The 21,294-nt window shown below is 39.0% G+C and overlaps 1 protein-coding gene across 2 annotated transcripts in view; it reads left to right on the top strand.

Moving 5' to 3' along the window:
* The window catches only part of EYA1 (EYA transcriptional coactivator and phosphatase 1), an 83,212-nt gene that overhangs the window by 43,140 nt on the left and 18,778 nt on the right, over positions 1-21,294 (top strand). For both annotated transcript variants that reach the window (XM_066332272.1, XM_066332264.1), the window contains one exon: positions 1,538-1,627. In XM_066332272.1, the coding sequence (XP_066188369.1) occupies positions 1,538-1,627 (90 nt within the window). The remainder of the gene's footprint in view (positions 1-1,537; positions 1,628-21,294) is intronic.

Genomic DNA, 21,294 nt, shown 5'->3' with positions numbered 1-21,294 from the left:
TTCCACTTCACATTCCTATAAAAGTAAAGCAGAGGAAGATCTGGGTCTACAAATAGAGCAATATTAAAACAGAGAGATTTTGTTCATATTTGAAAGTCTTTCCATTTGAATTTAAAAGCCAACTTTTTTTTTTTTTTTTTTTTTTTTTTTTTTTTTTTTTTGGCTGTGTCAGTTTAAATAAAAGACTTATTTTTAAGGGCAAAGTTCATCAAAATAGCACAATGCAATTTTTTTCCCCATTTATAAGGGCTATTTTTTTTTTTTTAAACTTTAAAAACTTACTCTTAATGGATGTGAGTTCAAGAGCTGATGTTTTGTCTGCTCAATGTAGCTTTGTTTTAAAATTTCAAAAATTCTTCCTCTGGATAGCAGTTCTTGGGTTTTGGCATTTCCAGAAGGCAAACAAGCTGCCAAATCACCATTCTTTTCCAGCTCGTCCCAACAAATTTTTCTTTTTTAACCAGTAGTTACAGAAACATATTTGAAAGTTCAGAGATCATGTTGAAGTACCTATTAATTTGATTGAGAGGTGGAAAAAGAAACTAAGGACTGCATCTCTTGCTTTTTAACTGTGACTTGTCATCAAGTTTAGAATATGAGCTTATTTTAAGTAAAATATGGGTTGTCACTTCTTCGGTTCTATTTAAAATGTAATTCCTAACAAACTAACATTATTAATAGAGGCTGTTATGGGATAATATAACATGTTTTTTCAGACTCATGCTCCTGTGCAGTTGGATAGACTTGGATTATAAATGGGAAACTCTATATCAAATCTATGTATTAGGCTCTCTTTTTGATTTTTCAGATTGAAAATACATAAAACACCAAAAAAAACCAAAACAAGACAAACATCTGTAATGCATTTGGTAACCACAATGCTGAACATGCTTTTTAAGTTTATTAGCTCAGTAAGGAATAAGTTGTTATGGTAATTTCTGTAGAGAAGTTAAAGTGTGTTATGTATTAATAACAAACAATAGTTTTGTTCACTCTGCATGGGTGGGCCAAACTGGAAACATAATTAAAGCATGGTTTTGTGGACAATCAAGGAGTAGTTTTAAATATAATTGCCATTTGCAAATAAAACATCAATAGTTCTTCGCTTTAAAGTCACTAGGTATTCCCAGGAATGAATCCTGTCATTTGTGACCAGTGAGAGTTTGAGTAACAATGGTATGTATTATCATACCCTGGTTATCATAAAACTTGTGAACAATTGTAGCATCTGGAGAAGTTTTAGGTAAGATGGATTTGCCCTTTCTGCACAGAGAGTAAAAGACCAGTGCCAGGGATGCATGAGGGTGACCACAGAAGTCCCACTGCAAAATCAGGGAGTCAGTTGAGTTAGTCTTATTCTTGAGTGTTACTGGGAAGTGTTGTAGTATGGGATGAGAGTTCCTGCACTGAAACTGACAAAGCAGATGTTACATTTAATACAAATAGTATGTGATGGAAAGCTGTTCCTCCAGTCTGTATTTGGGTATGTATGTTAGGCACGGTATTGATGGTGTGCTTGCTTAATTTCTTCTTTAAGGATCCTCCCACTTCTGTGTCCCTTGGACTCCGAATGGAAGAGATGATTTTCAATTTGGCGGACACACATCTATTCTTTAATGATTTAGAAGTAAGTGTTCATTCTTTTAAAACACAGAGAGATTTACTAATATTTAATATTTGTCTGGTTTTATGTGTTGTTAGATGGTTTGGCAATAATTTGCAGAGTTTCAATACGGAAATGCTTAGAAAAGAGCTATATCATTTAGTCATCAGGATATGTAGTAATGTCTACACTAAATGTCTGCACCGGTCTTCAAAGATTACTACAGTTTAAATGGTAGGGTTTTGTCCTCACAGGTTTTAGCACTCATGATGACAGTAGACAAGTTTCAGAGGTGAATACACCGAAAGAACCTACAAACATACAGAATTCAATAGTCTGCACAGGCCATTAAATATTAAACTCCAGCTTCTATAAACAGTTGATGGCTGGGTACAGATTTCTTGCTTACATCCCACGGTGGCCAAGAGTTACCCTAGCCTTGAGGGACATCGTTAATGTTGTATGGGCTGTCTGTGGGCTGTTCCTGGGGCTGCTCTGCCTGCAGCAGGCACGGGGTGTTCTGTGCCAGGGTGCCTCTGCCTGCAACGAGCCTTGCCAAGGGCTTTTTTAGCCTACACAGCCTATGGTTTGGCAACACTTGGGAAATTGTTCCAAAGCTCTCCAAACTGCTGAAAGAGACTGTCACTGTAATGCCTGGCTGCTTCATCTTAAAAGGGAAAAAAGCAATTTCTGATCGCATTTTAATAATGCAAAAACATGAAAACAGTCAGATTTCTTTCCCATCATAGTGAAGACAGCTGTTTATTTAAAATCCAGCTGTTAAGCAAGCTTGTGGTGGGGCTGCCAACACACATTAATCATCAAGTTGTTGTTTTGCTAGATTTTAGAATAGTGTGTTATTCCAGACAGCAAAAGAATCTAAAAGATTCAAATGCAACTTTTGCTGATCAAAGTTAATTGGCAGCAATTGGCCTTTAAATATTTCCTGATGTTTCCCTTTTCAAAATCAAGCAAAATACACCTTATTCAATAGATGAGCCAAAATAATTTGAAAAATGCCAGTGTGTGATAGACCTCAAATGTGGTTTGTTCAACATCTGTCCTATATTTTGATTTCTTTTCATCTAAAAAAGAAACCACTCACAGATGATTTGGCATCTAAGAATGTAATGAAATTATTGAACATGCTTTTTTTTTTTTTCTTCCATTCCTTAGAGCATTTATTTTTATACTTACAGTAAAATAGCTGGTTTCTTTAAATTTTAAAGTAGCATTTTCTTTCATTAAGGTAGATGTATTCAAAGATATGATTGTTTTGGACATAAGAAGGACCATCAATGAGTTGCATGTATAGGACTTATTTTTCAGATTTGTCTAAAAATATAACAATGCTAGTTATTTTCCAACTCTGTTTCTGATTTCTGGTTATATTTCATTTTAACCAGAGCAGAATGAAAAAGTAGTACTCTTTCCCTATTTTAGCAGTATATTTAATAAAGTTCAGTGTGTTTCCATTTGCTGTGCAGAGCCAGATATGTAGCTACTTCATACATGATTGTCAACCTCACTGACCTTAATGGAAGTTAATCAATCACATCTTAGGGATTATCTTCTGCTCATAGACATGTTGCAGCCTTAACAAAACAGCACAGTAGTTCATTCACTCCAGGACTTTGAAGCTGTGTGTGAGTAAATGACTGCTCCAGGTGATTCATGAAGGCAGAGGAGCTCACTGATAAGCCTGATTGTTGCATTTCCACCATAACAAGCCAACAGGTTTTTTGTTGTATGTCCCAACTGAAGTCTAATAGTGTGTGTCTATACCCTGGTCTGTCTTCCTCATACGTAGAGACACTCAGGAGTGAGCAGTTGTGTGCATGTCCTTGTACACAAGCTCTAATCCTTGTGTCTGGGGAACATGAGCTCCAGTCTGAAGGACCATGCCTTGTCCAAGGAGTGAAGAGCATGTTCAGTGTGCATAGACAAGCCTTTAGAGTACACAGTGAAAGGGTGTGAGAGATCCTGCACTTTGTGGGAAGCAGCATGTAAGGACTAGACCTCATCACAGACTGAGACAATGACACTCTTTTTTTGAACATGTTGCAGATGTGGTGTTCTTGAAGGAGCATGTCCTCCTGGAGCCACAGTTTATCATTCTTGTGAGCATCACCATTTAACTAGCAGGGCCTGGCAGTTTCCCAAGTGCTGTGACCTCAGGACAGATTCCTCAAATCCATCTCAGAAACTCAAAAGTCCTTGCTTGGTGGTTTGGAAGTTCTTCCAGCTTGACAGTGGACAGTTTTGTTTGGATATGCCTCAGGGTTAAAGCATCTCACTGATGAAGGACAAAGTCTGAAAGGTCTAGCTCAGGTTTAAGCTTTCTGGTTCATGAGCACAAGTGTCTGGGCTGTTTGGATTGAAAATGTTTGTAGGCAGCATCGCCAGTGAGCTGCAGAGCTTGGGTGTCCTTGCCCAGCAGTAGAATGAAGAACAGCAAAGCAGGATTTGGAAGATATCTAACCCACAGAGTAGATGTGTCTTTGAGTCTAGGCCTAATTCAGGGTGGGAAGCTGAAAGCTGATGCCCTCTGTCTCACCCAGGCTCAGAGGGAACCCTTCTTGGCACATAGAGAGGCCGCTTTTAAAGGCAGGCAAATCATGTGTCATAACTTTGGCCTATGATGCACATATTTCCAGATACCACAAGTCCATGTTTTTAAATAAAAATCTTCTTTTATCCAACACATTCCAGAAAACTCTATAATCAGAATAGCTCTCCTGTGTTCCAAGTGAAAATACTTTTTCTTCTTATAAAATGCTGAAGACTGATAGAACAAAGGGCAAAGTTGCAGCAGTGACCTCTGAAGCATAGTTTTATTTATGTATGACCAACTGGCTTTTCAAAGCTCAACCTAGAGATTTAGTAATGTTACTAGGTTAAATTCTAAACTTTGCAGTCAATTTTTAGTCCGTATAAAGTGAATCAATACCAATGTGTATCAGTTGAATTTAGTACAAGGGGGTACAGCTAGGTAAATTAATCATCTATTTTTATGTATGTTTTTCTTTATGTAAAAGTAATAATAATGATAATAATAGTAATATTTGTAATTGAAAATTTCAAACTCATTGAAAAAATTCTGTCAGATCTCACTATCTAGTTCTGAAGTCAGTGTTCTGTGTCTGGATGGGTGAACTACAGTTTGATTTCCACCCTTGTACTAGTTCTTATTTTATTGCTTTGTAAAAAAATGAAAAAAATTGCTTATTTGCTTCACTTTGCACAGATTTACTTGGAGAAATTAATTTCAAGGGGATGCAATAGCAAATAATTTCTGATCTTTGGGAACATTCCTTAAACAGTGTGCTAAAAGGACTATGACAAGATTTTTAACATACTGGAAAGAAAAACATTAATGTTTACTTATGTATAATTTCATTTAAGTACTATAATAAACAGTGTTTTCTTGCATTAGCAGTAATTTCATAATGAAATTATAGTAATATACTAGGCTAAACAGTAGAAGATAGTGCAGTGTTCTAAAAACTTAGATTCCAAATTCTGCATCTGGGCTTCTGAACAAGAGCTTTAAGTTTTCAGTACTGAAGTTTTTTATTCAATTATCCTATCTGTTTTATAGTTGAATTTTAATTGTGTGCAAGAGGGAATAACTACATTGATGCAGTGCTCTCAAGAGAACCACGGTTACCTCATCTGAAAATAATGTTTGATTTTACATGCTGATTATGTTTTGATAGGGATAATAAGGTATAATATTTTAAATGTGTATCTGGAGCAATTATATATATTATGTATTTTAGGAGGTATGCTCCGGTGTTTTAGGGAAATGAGCAGCTTGATGATAGGGCTGAAACGTGACATGCACGGAGGTGGTGAGCTCTGGTGCAGGTGTGTTCTGCAGCACAGCAGGGGAACGTGGCTTACAGGGAGGTTCCTCAGCCAGGGAAAACCTCCAGGGGAACAGAGAGACCCACCAGGAGCTGGCAACCCTTAGGAGAGTGGCTTACTGTCCTGGCATGTGTGAGGCAGGAGTAAGGGTGGCCAATCCGCCTGCCCAGAGCAGGCAGCCCTGGGGAGCACTGTGGCCAGGGCGGGCAGACAGGTCCTGGTGCGGCAGGTGGCTCGGCAGGGTGTGCAGGGAGGATGATGGCTCAGGGGAGGGACATCCACTGGCCAAGTGCAGACACCTGAAGTCTACCGCCAACCAAACATCCTTCTTTAGCCACCTGCAGAGCTCAGGGGCACTCATCCCACCTGGCTCCCAAGGCAGAATGGTGGGCACTCATCTGAGAGCAAAGGCTGCAGCTCTGGTGGGGGATCTGCTCCATCTGTCCTGACTGTGGCCAGTGCATCCACACAGAGAGGGCTGCTGAAGGGAGAGACTGCAGTGCAGAACTGAGACTGCAGAAAGAGAATAGAGGTTTCTCCTGAGGCAGAGCAGGACAGCAGACCTTCCTGCCAAAGGTTTGCCAGGTGGAGGAGCTTCTGTGGCAGGTGGCTAAGCTGCAGGAAGCAGTGGGAAGACAGCAGTAGCATCAGGGTGGCTGAGAAGGAGTTGTATAGCTGGTTCAGTGGAGTTGGATAGCTGCTTCCAAGTGCAGTCTGCAGTGCACCCACAGCCCATGGCCAAACAGCCAAAACCTCCCCCACTGGCACACACAGAAGGGAGGGGGAGCAATAACACAGCAGAATGTAAGGTAGCTATGGCAAGGACCCGCAGGAGAAAGACGCCTCCCCAAAACCTGAGGAGCCCTTGCAGAACTGCTTCACTTCTTTCTCTCTGAAAAAGAGAGACACTTCACATGGGAGAGAAGCTGGAGGAGCTGAGTAAGGAGCCTGACCTCGTAACCCCCCAGTATAACAGTGACAGCAACTTGACAGAAAGCAAGAGGTGATAGTAGTAAGTGACACACTTCTGAGAGTCTTATTTGCCAACATCAGGTGCTCTCTAGACAGGTGTGCTGTTTGCCAGAGCCTTGTATTAGCGGTGTGTCTCTAGGGGTGTGACCCCAAGACAGGGTGTCACCAACTTCTGTCTGCTGCTATTTCACACGGGCACCAGCAATATGGTCTGAGGAAACAAAAACAGTCAAGGTGGATTACATAGCCGTGGGAGGAGCAGTAAGGGATTCTGGAGTGTAGGTAGTTTGTTCATCAATCTTCCCAGCCATAAAAAAGGAGTTTGAAAGGGCCAGTTGAACCTGGAAAATTGACAAATGTTTGCAGAACTGGTACTACAGAGAGATGTTCAGGTATTTTAGAGCATGGGACTTGCTTTAGAAACCTGGACTGGTGGGGCTCCATCTGTCAGAGGAGAAGAGCATCTTCAGTCATAGGCTTGAGGAAGAGGGCTTTAAACTAAAATTGCTGGAGGAGATGAACCTCAGTCCATCCCATTCCTACCAGTCTGATGCCTATGGCAGCCATAGGTGCCCAGAGTCTGGAGTGGGATCACAGGTCAGCAGAAGAGCACCTGAAGGAGCAGCACGAAGGAATTGCAGCCACTCCAGCCAGTAAGCTGGCATCATCAGGGGCCCATCTTAAATGCTTCTATGCAAACACACCCAGCATGGGGAGTAAACAAGAGGAGTTAGAGGCATGTGCATGCCTACAGGTCTGTGATTTTATTGGCATCTCAGAGACTGGTGGGATGACTCTTGTGATTGGAGTGTTGGAATGAAAATACGCAATATGTTTCAGAAAGACAGGCAGGGGAGACAAGGAAGGCCTGTAACCCTCTGCATGAGTGGATGTCAATACTGGAGTGCATGGAGCACTGCCTGGAGATAGGTGAAGAGCTGACTGAGAGCTTACGAGTCAGGATTAAAGGGAGAGCAGGGAACAGGTGACATTAAGTTAGAGTCTGCTACAGACCACCTAACCAGGAAGACTGAGTGGATGAGGTCTCTATAGACAGGTAGACATTAACAATTCCTGGTCCTCATGATGAGCTTCAGCCACCCAAATATTTCTTGGAAGTACAACACAGTAGGCTGTAAGCAATCCAGGAGGTTCTGTGATGCGTTTATGATGACTTCCTTCTGCAAATGATGGAGGAGACAACAAGGAGAGGTGCTGTGCTGGACCTTGTTCTCACCAACAAGGAAGGACTGGTGGGGAATGTGAAGCTCAAGGATTGACTGCAGTGACCATGAAATGGTGGATTTTAAGATACTTGGGGCAGCAAGGAGGGTGCACAGGAAGCTCACAATCCTGTGCTTTGGAAGAAGACTTTGGCCTCTTCAGCAATCTACCTGGCAGGTTTATAGGATAAATCCCTGGAGGGAAGAGGGACTCAAGAAAAGTGTTTAATATTCAAGGATCAGCCCCTCCAAGCTCAGGAGTGGTGCATGCCAACGAAGAGGAAGTGGTCAACACTGTGGAGGGAAGAGTTGTCATCCAGATGGACCTTGAAAGGTGGGCCTACGCAAACCTCAGGGGGTTCAGCAAGGCCAAGTGCAAAGTGCTGCATCTGGATTGGGTTTATCTGGAGGAGACTGGATTAAGAGCCGTGCTGGATGAAAGGACTTGGAGGTTTTCACTGACAGGAAGCTAAACATGACCTGGCAATGCGTATTTGCAGCCCAGAAAGCCAGTTGTGTCTTGGGTTGCATCAAAAGTATGACCAGCAGGTTGAGGAGGTCATTGTCCTCCTTTACTCTGCCCTCCTGAAATCCCACATGGAGTACTGTGTCCAGCTCTGGGACTCTAACTAAAGAAGGGCATAGAAGGGACCACAAAGGTGATGAAAGGATTGGAGCATGTCTCATATAAGGAAAGGCTGAGGGAGTTGTTCAGCCTGGAGGCTCCAGGAAAACCTTATTGTGGCCTTCCAGTACACAGAGGGGAGAACAGGAGAGGGACTTTTTACAAGATGTGATGTAGTGACAGGCCAAGGGTCGATGGCTTTAAACTGAGAGAGGGTAGGTTTGGATTAGTATTAGACAGAAATTCTTTAGTGTGAGGTTGGTGAGACACTGGAACAGGTCACCCAGGAAAGTTGTGGATGCCTCATCCCTGGAAGGGTGCGAGGCCTGGTTGGATGCAGTTTTGAGCAACCTTGTCTAGTGGAAGGTGTCTCTGCCCATGGCAGGGGGCTTGGAACTGGATGATTTTTAAGGTCCCTTCAACCAAAACCATTTTGTGATTCTATCTGCATCTTTAAAGATTTTATATGTTAGTACTGCTACTTTCAAAAGTATTAGTTTATTCATCTTTTCGCATATCAAGTGCATTTTATAACTATGCATGTTAAAGGAATATTGGTGACAGTGAATTATTAGAAACATCTTATTTGAAAAGGGTAGTTCAGTGCTTTGCAAACTTTGTACTAAACTGACACCATCTCATTGGATCTGTTCCTTTAGAGATATATTTATGGGAAGCTGAATATGTCACTTATTCCTTTTTTGTCTAATCTTGCCTAACACTTGGAATACTTTTTCTTTTGTTTGTGTTGAATTATACTGAAGTAATTAAAAGCAAATTAATTTGTAATTTTATTTCATGGGATTTTTTTTCTCTTATGACTTTCATTTCTGTTCAAATTTTTTTGGTGTAAGCTTTTGTAGGAAGGTTCAAAATAAGATTCTAATGATACTATGAAAAAATCAATTTTTCCCACCTTTGACAAATGCGTAGACGCATGGTCATGATTATTATTAATTTTCTGCCATTTATGAAGGATATATAATGTACACCCATGGATTCACAATTCTCTTCTGTTCGTGGAATCTATGCGAAGTGGTGATATGTGTATGGGAGTAATTTATAATGAATGGCAGTGTGGTTTGAGTTTTCAGGCTTCATTAGTTGATATATTTCTCTAAGTGATAAAAGATCAGGGAATGCCATAAGGTACTATTGTCAAACAGTAACTTTGGTTCTTCAGGAAAAAAAATTAGAATAGTCAATTATTTTCTAAAAATTAAGGATGATGACCTTGATTCATTTCTTCTGAGGTTGTTACTTAAAATCCATTAGGTGTTCTACATCTAATATGTTTGTGATGAAAATTCAGAGCACAATCTCTTCTGTATGTCAAAAAGAGCTGCATAACCTTGTTTTGATATAAAGAACAGGGTGTTGCTTCACATTCATGAACCTTTAAGAAACCGCATTACCATATTACTGTGCATGGACCCCTCTGGAAAGCTGCCTGTGTTGGAGTTGCACATGATTTCCGTAAGTTGCAGCTCTGTCATTAACCACACTGGCAGGACCGTCAGCCCAGGGCAGGCAGTGGCCGAGGTGCTCCCATCCCAGCCTGGCTGCCAGGCAGCACCTTCACTCCTCTGTCCTGCCCACCTGCCACCAACAAGGGCAGCCAGTCCTCAGGCACCAAGGAGCAGCACAAGGGCAGCCCATCTCTCTGTTTGCTCCATTAAATAAAGTTAGATTAATACAGGAACATTTTACAAATCCTGCATTTTTCACATATGGGAACATTTCCAGCTTTTAATGAAGCAATTGAGATGCTGTCTTCCACAGATTCATGTTCTCACAGTTTAAAGTGGAGAATAAACAGCATTTATGTCCTTGCACTCTCATGCTCTGTGTTTGCTTTGTAAACCTCCTCCCTCCACCCACGGGGCAATAAATCCTTCCAGGACTTCTACAACTCTGTAACTGCTAGCTTGAATTTACTCAGATCTAGAAGTTCATAGAAGATTTTAGGGAGAAATTAACTATCAGGTTTTTTTAAAGGAAAATTGCTTTTTGTGGACTGTTTTTTGTATAATTTACTATGTGGAAGTTCCTGCTCTTGTTTGTGGCCCCCAATCACTAGACTATGAGTATTATCAACTCTACCTTTTCCTATTCCTTTTCAAGCTCAATACTGTGTGGAGGACAGCTTTTTTATTTGAAATGTGATGGAGTTGTCTGACACCCAGCAGTATGCTGAGCCCTTCTGTTCCCTAAAGGAACATAAAGGACCCCTAAGGCCCACATTGCAAGGCAGACTCCCATGTCACTAAAGCAGATGGTGATACACTGTACTAACACCAGACACTACAGGGATTTCCAAGATGGGAGATCATTGTCAGAGCTCAGGGATAAGAAAGAGAGCTAATACCAAGGAGAACATCCATAAAGCCTGATCGTGGAGCAGAGCTCCTTGAACATTAGTTCCTTTTTGGCCTTTGCCTTCAATTCTTACAGGTGAAACCTGGCTGCCTCCCTGCTGCTGGAAGCAAATGTACTCTATAAATCACTTCTGGCCCTCAAGGAGACCTTTTTTCATGACAGGGACATATATTCTCTTTTCATCAGCCTGAAAATTTCTCCTTTGTAGGTATCAGTAACACCACAGGAGACTAAGTGACTTTCCTCACAGGTCCTTCAGTGACCGTGCACACAGCTATGTCCCCAGTGTACCACACAGTGCCCTATAGGAATGCCTTTGAAGGCATACAGACATATGTTCTGTCTCTTTAATCTAAAGGAGAAAGGGAAACTATTTCCCCTCAGACCTGGGTACTTTAATACACCACAGACTCAGACTCGTAACTTTTGGCACAGTAGCACTCCAAAGCATGGTTTGGGATCCTGGGCATTATGATAATACACATTATTGAATTCATTACTGCAATCAGCAGGCTTACCGTATGCAGGTTATTGCACATCTCAAAGAACCATGACCACTGTAGGGTAAAATGCTCCTCTTTTTGAAAGTATTTTAGCACATCTGGTCCTAGAGTCAAATAATCTAACAAATGAAGTGTTTGGATGCAAGCCAGCTCTTAAGTGCAGACTTTGAGCAAGCTCCAGAGCAAGCTGGGAGAGCAGGTTGGCCACTATTAGCAGTGCAGAAGTCCATCATTTATTCTTCCACACCTTGTGGAAATGTCATGGAGCCAGCTTTGGACAGCTGTGACAGGTATGATGTTGCCTAGATTTAAACTTAACTATGTTGATTGGAGATCCACAGTCAGTGATAGGAGTTGGGGGAGCTGCAGTCAGACCAAAGCAGTGCAGAAGGAGGATTGTGAAACACCATTTCCAGAAAGAAAAGCTATCTCAAATTCTCAACAAAATAAAATCAGATCAAGGTCATTTTGTGTCTAAAGCTGTACTCCAAACCCTCAATATGGAGCCTTTGCTGGCATTAGGTACTAATCACTTGTCTGGTGCATATTTTACATGCATACTTACGTAGATGACACAACATGAGGTCTGGGTTTGTGGTTGTCAGTACTTTGTAATTCCTGATTGCTGTGCCTTAGTCTCCTCATCATGGTGATGGTAAGGATGGTATCTGCAGATACAAGGATCATAATTCTGTCATAAAGTACTCAAGAGAGAAAAGCAGCAGTTGATTCTGGTGATTATAGCAGTGGTTATTGTGTACAGTTGTAGCTGGCTTTCTAACAAAGCTTCAGCTTGCTCTCTTTAACATTAGTCCTCAGGAACATACTGGCACAACTTCTCCCTACTGACACAATTAAGAAATATGTGTATTCAAACAACTTAAAAGAAAAAAAGTACAAAGAATTGAAAATAGCCAAGAAAAGTTTCCAGTTTTCTGTTATATGTAATTCCTTCTCTATTGTTGGGTTGGTGCTATTTTGGGGTTTTTTGGGTTTTGTTTGTTTGGTGTTTTTTTAATGATTTTTGTAAGTTGAACTTGTTTCAGTTTAAGTTATTCATGCATTTCAGGTAAGGTCTGATTTTCAAAACCACAGGTTAAAAAATACCCCAACATTTAGGGCAGATGGGCATCAGTCATCACTAATCATGACAATGTTTCAGGTGTCTGTACTGGTAAGCTACTACCTAGTAGGAACTCCATGTAGTCAGCTTCTGTTTGGCATGCCTAGATTTTGCTGTAGTACAAATCAGCTGAAGGCTAGGCAGGCATGCTTTGTGAAGAAATACATGGACATGCAAACTGCCCAGTATAGGATAGAGCATTTCATGGACTCACAGAATGGTTTGGTTTGGAAGGACCCTTTAACAATAATCTAGTCCAATCGTACTGCCATGGTCAGGGACATCTTTCACTAGACCAGGTTGCTCAAAGCCCTGTCCAGCTTCCAGGGATCCACATCTACAGCTTCTCTGGGCAGCTTATTCAAGTATCTCACCACTCTCACAGTAAAGAATTTCTTCCATGTACCTAATCTAAATGTGTCCTCTTTCAGTTTAAAACCATTATCCCTTATTCCTTGTCCCATAAATACAGACCTTGTCTGTCCCCATCTTCCTTCTAAATCCACTTTATATATTGAAAAGCTGCAGTTAGGTCACCTCAGAGCCTTCTCTTCTCTACACTAAACAACTCCAGCTGTCTCAGCCTGACTTCAGAGCCTGCCTCTCTTTCCTGTGCTGAGGTCCCCTGAGCTGGAAGCAGTTCTCCATGTGGGATCTCACCAGGACAGAGAAGGGGAAAAGGGAAAATCACCCCCCTCAACCTGCTCTTCAGGCCTCTTTGGTGTAACCTTGTGTACTGTTGGCTTTCTGGGGTACAGGTTACATCCGGGGAATTTTATCCACTGGAATCCCCAAGTCTTTCTTAACAGGGCTACTCTCTCTCAGCTCACCACTCAGCCTGTACTGATACAGGTGGTTGTCCCAGTCCAGCTGCAAGACCTTGCACTTTACTGCATTGCATGATGTTCATAGTAGCCCACTCCTCAAGCCTGTCAATGTCCCTCTGGATGGCATCTTACTTGTCGGTGGAATACATGCTAGTTCAAAAAAGTTTGTGGTAGGCAGCAAGCTAAATTTAGTAGTATGAGACGCATCTCCAAGATGGTATACTAAAAGTAATTTCTATCAAAATAACAAAACATGTTTTGTCTATATATTTTCCCAGATTAGGTATTCAAAGGTGTTCCTTCCAGTGACAGAGCTAACATTCTTGATCCTTTTCCCAGGAAATATAATACCAAATGCTGGCATGCTCTTAAGGTAGCAATTGTACCTGTCTGTTACAGCTAGGTTCTGCAAAGTCTGAAATATCAGATTTAGGACCAGCCAGTTCAGGAGATAGTGTTTTGAAGAGCAGTGGTAAGGTAGCTGGAAGCCATTGCAATGCCTCCATCACAGCAGTATATAGGCAGGATCTTTTTACTGGAATCCCAGATCAACTCCATGTATGTCAACTTTGATTTTAGCAGAAACCTCAGTGCTGGGCTGCAGAGGCAGGCTCTAACACGCAGATTGCTGTGTCATGAAGAACATGTGACAGCGCTTTGAAAATTCTCTTACAGCCAGTAATGAAACAATAGAGTTGTTTTAAAAAGCTTAAGACTTGATGGAAATCAAGAGATGCAAAACTGTCTGCAAGAAAAGTAACAGATGGAGAACTTTGCAACCATTAGCAGATTTCAAAACACTGTGCTATGTTATATTGCCAACACATAGAAGCGCCATTAATGAATTTTTATTTTTGAGAGATTGCAAAGTTGCTGATATGTGTCACAGAGCTTTTCTACAGTGCAAATTGTCCTCTAAGCACAGATGCAATCCACTGCTTGATGGTTCATCATATTAGATCCAAAACTAAGTAATAATGTGATTCATCCTGAGGGCCTCTTAGTGCCAGAATTGTCATTTCAGATTTGAATAGGTTCATTGTATTAATTAAATTATCTGAAACAATAGAGCAGTAATGTCAAATAAATTATTAAATAGTTGATACTAATGGTAAAAGCAGTTAATGTATTAATTATTATATTGTTTTCCTTTTATTTTTGTCTCGAGAGGCTTCACTTTGGCTTCTAATATTTCATGGAACTGATGTAAGCAACTTTTATTTAAATAAAATAAACTATTTTATTTAAATATTATGAATTTGATAACGCTGAACAAAATCCTATGTACTGCTGTAGATGTCAAGACTGTAGTTACGACTTGTTCACAACACTAAGTATTCCGTTATTATTTTATAATCTAAAAAGTTTAATAAATTCAAATAACATTCCTGAACAGTAGATTTGGTGTTTTGGTCTCTGATTAAGCTGACAGATGTGTAAAATCTCATATAGCCAGTCAAGTCCCTGGTGCAGCTGCAAGTGCTAAAGAGTGCAAGTTATTCCAGCTAAGATCAACATTAATTTACACTCAAATATCTTTCACAGCCTGCCCTTTCTATTCACATAATGAAGTTATTTTGTGCTGATTCCACTACTTTGTGGCAAAATATTTTTTTCTCATTGGGCTCTTCCAATACAAAAGCCCGGAAGGCAAACTAAAGGGAGCATAATAGTCACCTTTAGAAAAATATCTCCTGATTACCATAGGTACCATTTTAAAATCTCAGATCTGAATTAGTCAGGTTAATTTTTCGAGTGATCAGTCTCTGAAAATTACATAATGTAATTATTTTAGGAAAGCTACGTCAAACTAAGTGTCATCCTTACTATGCTATTTTGCAGGATGAGAGTACATTAGCCAATCCTCACATAAGTACAAAGATTTGAAACCACAGCTTAAGCATCTTAGCATGGTAGGTGGTTTCTATCAATTTTGTCAGCCTAGGTTTAATTTTGGCATGGATTTACAAAGTTGTTTACAAGTTGTTTGATACCATGAAAGCCACTTATGCTGGTGTGGTTATGTGTGAGTGCTATGATTGAAGTTTAAATGTTAAGAAAATATGCATGCATATGAATTTTAAACATATCTGTCCTGAGTTTTTAGGTTGTTTTGTTTGTTTGGTTGGTTTGGGTTTTGGGTAGCAATTATATTAAAATGTTTCCACAGGGCAAAAATTAAGAAGTTTCTTTCATTCAATTTCTTACAAAAGCACTGAAGGAGTGCTTGAAGTTGGTTCCCAAAATGTTTGAGTTTCACAGTCTCAGGAGATTTCTACTGTTTCAGTGTAGTTACAATAAGGCCTCTATCTGAATTTCATCCAGTTCAATGGTCTAATGAAACTGTAAAGAATGGGGGAGAGCATTATTTCCTTGCTCATTGCAGTATCACTTCCATTTTTGCATGGTTTAAAGTAAAATTTGACTGTTGCTAATTTTGTTACTAATTTTTGTTGTTAATTGCATTTATAAAATTTTTCTTTAGATATGTTCAGGAGGCTGGGTGATCCTATAGTAGACTCAAAGTGTGTTGCTAAAGCGTGAGGCTTTAATGAGGACTTAAAAAAATGTAAACAAGACATTTAACAAAAGAAGCAATGAGGTATTGAAGGAATAGAGCATTGATTTTTTTTTTTGGGGGGGGGGCGTTTTCCAAGATCGTTGTGCGGTCAGAACAAGGCAGTCCAGGCATTATGTGAAGGTTTCCTGTAGCTCTGTGCAGTCAGGAGATGAGAGCTCATGTGTGTTCACTGACAGCAGGGACAGACTGCTGACACGAGGACTGGCTCAGCTGAAATGCTGTTATGAGAAAGATCAGCTTTATCTAAGCAAATAATGCTTCCTGAACTGTAGAAAATCACTTCAATCAGTTAAAAGATCTCATCTTTTTCTTCTGCATATTTGTATAATTCATGCTGCGAATGTGAAGTATGGATACACAGGGGAATAACTCTTTCCCCAGCACTGCTGGGAAAGGGGGAGAGACAGTTTTAGCAGCAGTTAGAACACGAGAAAGAGGAGTTTCTAGGAATTTTCTTCGACTTTGAAAAGTTTAAAACCAAAATATTTGAATTCATTTATTGGAGCAAAATGTATATATTTTTCTTAAAGGTGCGTTCAGAAGTCCAAAACTCCCATTATTGCCTTGATCAAATGAATAAAGCATAAATCAAGCTGTTATTACCTCCAAACAAAGATTTACAAGTAGAACAAAATAGACAGTGAAAACATACACCACTTTTTTTTGTTGTTGTTCCATCAGTTTAATAAATTCAGACAGAAATTTGAATGCAAGCAATACAACCTCTGACTCCCAAACTGTCAAGAGGATTAACTAACAGAACTAATGACACTTTCTTGAATCTAATCTCCACTAGTTTGGTGTTTAACACAGCAAATATAATGATTAGCAGAAGTATCTTCCACAAAAAAAATTATAAAGCAAACAGGTTTTGTTTCTAATTTTTTCATTATATTGTAAATTCGTGAATCTTTTTTTACCATAGGAAAGTAGAAAACATAAAAAAGTTTTGTATGAATGCAAATTTTTACTTTATAATCAAAGCCACACTCAAATGGTATTAATATTTCATGTATTGAGAAAGAGTCTCTAATTTTTAATACAACTATGTATACTGAGAAAAATCCCTTAATACTATTTGACTAATTCAAATACAACCTTTTTAAAATTATTATTTAAATGTTATTTAAATGAGGTACTGTGAAAAGATAATTTTAAAAACTTGCTAACAACAGAAAAGCTTTTACTAAGAAATCAAATACATAAAAGTTATACATAAAATACAGCTTTTATATATAAACTATGAGTGGTCATGCAAAGGGTTAAGCTGTGTGATTTCAGGATAAAAGGTTTCCTGAGTTGACTGTTATTCCTGTGGTCTGCCAACAACTTTGCAATAAATGGAATGATTTTTTATGGGAATGTGGTTATTCACAGCAAGACTACAGTTGGTGTCAGTATGAAAAATTCTTCTTTAGTAGATTCTCTCAGCAGGAATAACAGATCTGAAAGAAAGGCAAAAAGTAGCTACAGAGAACTCTGGCTGGTGTTGGTGACAAATTATGTTTACAAAATGATGTGGAAACCCATTGAAAAAGAAGAAATCAGAACAACAGTAAATCAGAGTATTGCCCCTCTAGGTACTGCTGTTCCAAAACATGTTGCTTGTGATTGTGAGTATTATTTAATAGCTCATTCTTCTTGACCATAAAGCAAGTGAGACCTCTAGGCTTTCAGTTGCAGGGGTGTGAAAAAATGCTTCAGAAATCAGTAAAATTATCTCAAAGTCATACCAAAGTCCACGGCAGAACATAAAATATTAGTAGATATGAATTAAAATAATTCAGGAGGAAGGAAAAAAAATCACTGTATTAGAATTCAATATAATTGTATAATTATTTGCTATAATATGTTTGCTAATATAAGTTTTAAAAATTCTATTATTTCTCATATCAGTTGTCTATTTTTTATATCTTGATGGTTTTTGAAATTATATTATTAGCAGAAAATTGTGATGGAGAATGCATTAAAATATTGATGAACTTAGTATTAACAATTATCTAATTTACATTTGTTTTGTGATAAGCTTTAAGAATGCTAAAAAGATTAACCCATTGATTAGGTCTGCAGCACGAGTACTAGAGCTGGTATTGTCTTCCATTCAAAATGAGGATTAAAGTTACATAGAATTTAATAATTCTTGTACAACCACACAGCAACCTTGTGAGTTTTAGTTGTTCCACCATTCCTAAGTTAAGTTGTTGAAATATGAAGGGGGTTGTTATTATTTGTGTTGTTTGGTTGAGGTTTTTTTTAAAACCAAATAGGTAGCAGCTCTTTTAGAGAAGTAAACACAACAGCTTTGAGTATCTCCTGCTCTTTGTTTTCTTCATGGACAATTACCCCAGTTCTATTTTAAACTTTTGATTTGCAAACTTGTCTAGGAAAAGCAAGTCTTGCAAAACCTCGGGTATTTTTCATTGTAAAAACAATGAACAACAGTCAAAAACCAAATTTGTTTATTGTGCTGGGATCATCAATGATGTGCCAGCAAGGAAGAAAATCAACCTAGATGTGTCAATGTCAGTAAAAAAGAATTCATTATAAAGCAACTGTGTTGTTGATAGATGGAGGTCAACCACTGTTGAAATAAAGGGATAGGTTTACTTGCCTAAAAGTAAATATTGATCATGATGATGCCAAAGAAAATAAATTTCTTAGAAAATTACATTTCACTTTCTTTCAAAATAGAAAAATAACATGTACATTCTTTAATATTCTAAGAAATGTTTCTTCAATAGAGATATTTTAAAAGCAATCTATGAAAGGAAAACTTTTTGCTTGAGAAGAGTGTTCAAAAAAATATGATAAAGATGAGTTGAAAGTGGAATCAGCACTTGGTGGCTGTTAAATGTAATCATTCATGATTGTTTCTGCCAGATGACCTTCATTTAGCAATGAACAGTGAACAGAAGTTCATATTCAGACCTCTAGGTCTAGTTCTACTGCTCTGAGAAATACCTGTTTTCCATGAAGCACAAATGTGATTTTTAGCAGAGTTCTTCTGATCTCGCTGTGATTGGAGGATGGATCCTGAAAAGTCTTAGCAAACCTTTGGCTCTTCATTTCTTAATTGACTAGCTAGATGGTGAATAAGAAACACCAAAGGTCACTTCTTAAAAAAAACAACAACAACAACAAAAAAACACCAAACATAGAAAGGACTGTATAACATACTGAAAATAGATTTCTGGACCATCAGACTCAAAAAAAAATAAGCAATTAGAGGAAATACTGTTGAATAAGCCTAATTCCTGGTGATATACAAGAAAGGGTTTCAGGGAGAGGTAAGCTTCAAACAGAGCTGACTGAACTATTTTCCTGCCACCCACAAATACCGTAAGGATGGCAGCTGAACAAATCTTTGGTCACCCAGAGTGGAGTCATCAGGTCCCTACAGAGGAATATCTATTCAAAAATTACTCTTCTCGTTTGGTTGAAATAAAAATTCACCTCCTCCAATGTTTGGGATGTCTGTAATGGGAACCTCCTGTCCAGATAGTGGCTAGGGATGCTTTATGACAAGCATGTGAATCAACTTCTGATAGTTCTCCTTCATCAACAGAGAGTTCTGGGAAAGCCAAATGTAATTATTCCAAAACCTTTTAACAGCATTATATTTATTTTTAGAGCTATAAACCTTATTTTTAAAGCACTTTAAGTTCTATAAAGAGTTGGCAAAGACAAGTTCACTTTCTTAGAAACCCATCAACAATTGTGAACTCCCTTCCAGCAGGCATCACAGCAGTTCTCTTTGCACATTCAGGCTGAGACACAAAGCCCATCTATTTGCATTTAATTTTCCACAGTAGCAATTCAAGAACAGCTCAGCTGCAGTGCAGGAAGGAAGGGTAGAGAGAGGAAAGGAAATACAAATCACGGCACAGAGTTTCCCCTAATACATGTGTGAGGGAATGACTGGAAACAGTTTCTCATCTATGTGATACTACTACCAAGAGTGACTTGTAGAAAGTTCATGAAGTTCCACTGCATCAATGTGTGACTAAATGACATCACACATGTAGCTGTAGGTGAATGAACAAAAATGCAAAACAAAGTCTTCATTCAGGCAGAACTGTGGCTTTGCTGGTGTGTGCAAAACACAGCTAAAAGCCTCAACCCATCTGAAATGCAAGATGCCTGGCTGTTGTGGAATGTGCTGCTGTAGTTCCTGAGTGTTAGAGCTACAAAGAATAACAAATATCTCCTTTGCTCACTTGAGAAGACCATTCCTATAGGCTTATGCAACTTATTAACCACTTAATTTCTTTCATATGGCAAATGACAAGTATGTTCATGCTAGGTGCCACTAAAAATGGAGCCTATACTATTACCTTTCTAAAAAGGATCACATGGGTTGTTCTTTGCACATGTACAGCTGAGCTGAAATACCCAGGAGCCTACCATGCTCATAGACTCACTTTATCACTTTATTTAGCTTTCTGTTGCTTCTCGCTGAGTTGCCAGCTGGGGTTAAACCACCACAGGCTGTAAGATGGCACAAAAGCTCTTATCTCTCTAGCTGGCACTTTTAGAGCTCTGGCAAAGGATAGTTGTCTTCTGCTCTGGCTGGGCAAGGCCGTGAAGACTCAGCTCACTCCCTGCTTCTGCCATTGAGCAGAAGCACAGAGGCCAACATCTGCCCCACAACACTGGGAGTGGGAAAGAAAAGGAAAGAGAAAATTCAAACTGTTGTGGAAAGGTCTTCAGGCTGCCCAAAGAAGAAAGTGCTTTTGCTGTCCATACTGGCAAGGTTAGCAGAGAGAATTTTAAACCCTGTCTTTGCCTTATTAGCAGACACTTACAAAGATGGGACATTCACTCACTCAAAGCATTGCAGCTTTCATTTTAAACATATGCATTTAGAAGATTATCAGCAGCACCAAGGCCCTGCAAGTTCCTCTGGAACTGAAAGACACAGCTGTGAAAATTTCCACATGAACCCCTCATTTCCAGAGAAATGAGACATTTTAAGGCTTTTGTGAAAAAAATTGTGCTTTTCATAAGTTGAATTTTTAAAATCTAAATATATTTTAACAATCTTTAGTGTATGGTTTCAACAAAATGTTGTATATGTTCCTAAAAGTACACTTTCAAGTTAGTGAGTTTGGGAATAATCCACTACATTCTGTTGAGATTCATGGCTTTTTTTACTTCTTAAAATAGCTTCATATCTTATTTTCACTGTCTCCCATTAGTCATAGAATTCTTTTCTCTTTGCAAAAGTATATATTAGCAGATAATAGGAATCATATAATAAAGAAAGTATTTGCATGTGAAGTGCTGCACTTAAAATACAGTTAATTTGACACTTTGAACTTAACACTGTTCTCTCCAGGAATGAGAACAGACTCTTCGAGCAGATACACATGAGTTTTATTTAGCTGTTTCTATCTATTGGTAAAACTCTATCTTTGGCATCCCCCCTCTTCCCTTCACTTTTCCTGCAAAATATAAGGGAATACAATAACAAATTACTTGTCAGAGTTGGAGCAAGAACTGATTGTTAGAGAGGCACTCTATTCCATCCACTGTAGTTGCCATATAGATACTTCTCTAGGTCATGTTTTATTTTAAATTGGGTTCTT

Source organism: Sylvia atricapilla, chromosome 1 (genome assembly GCF_009819655.1).
Source record: "Sylvia atricapilla isolate bSylAtr1 chromosome 1, bSylAtr1.pri, whole genome shotgun sequence".
Taxonomy (NCBI): Eukaryota; Metazoa; Chordata; class Aves; order Passeriformes; family Sylviidae; genus Sylvia; species Sylvia atricapilla.
The sequence above is the reverse complement of the archived record's forward strand: the minus strand, read 5'-3'. Positions and strand labels throughout refer to the sequence as shown.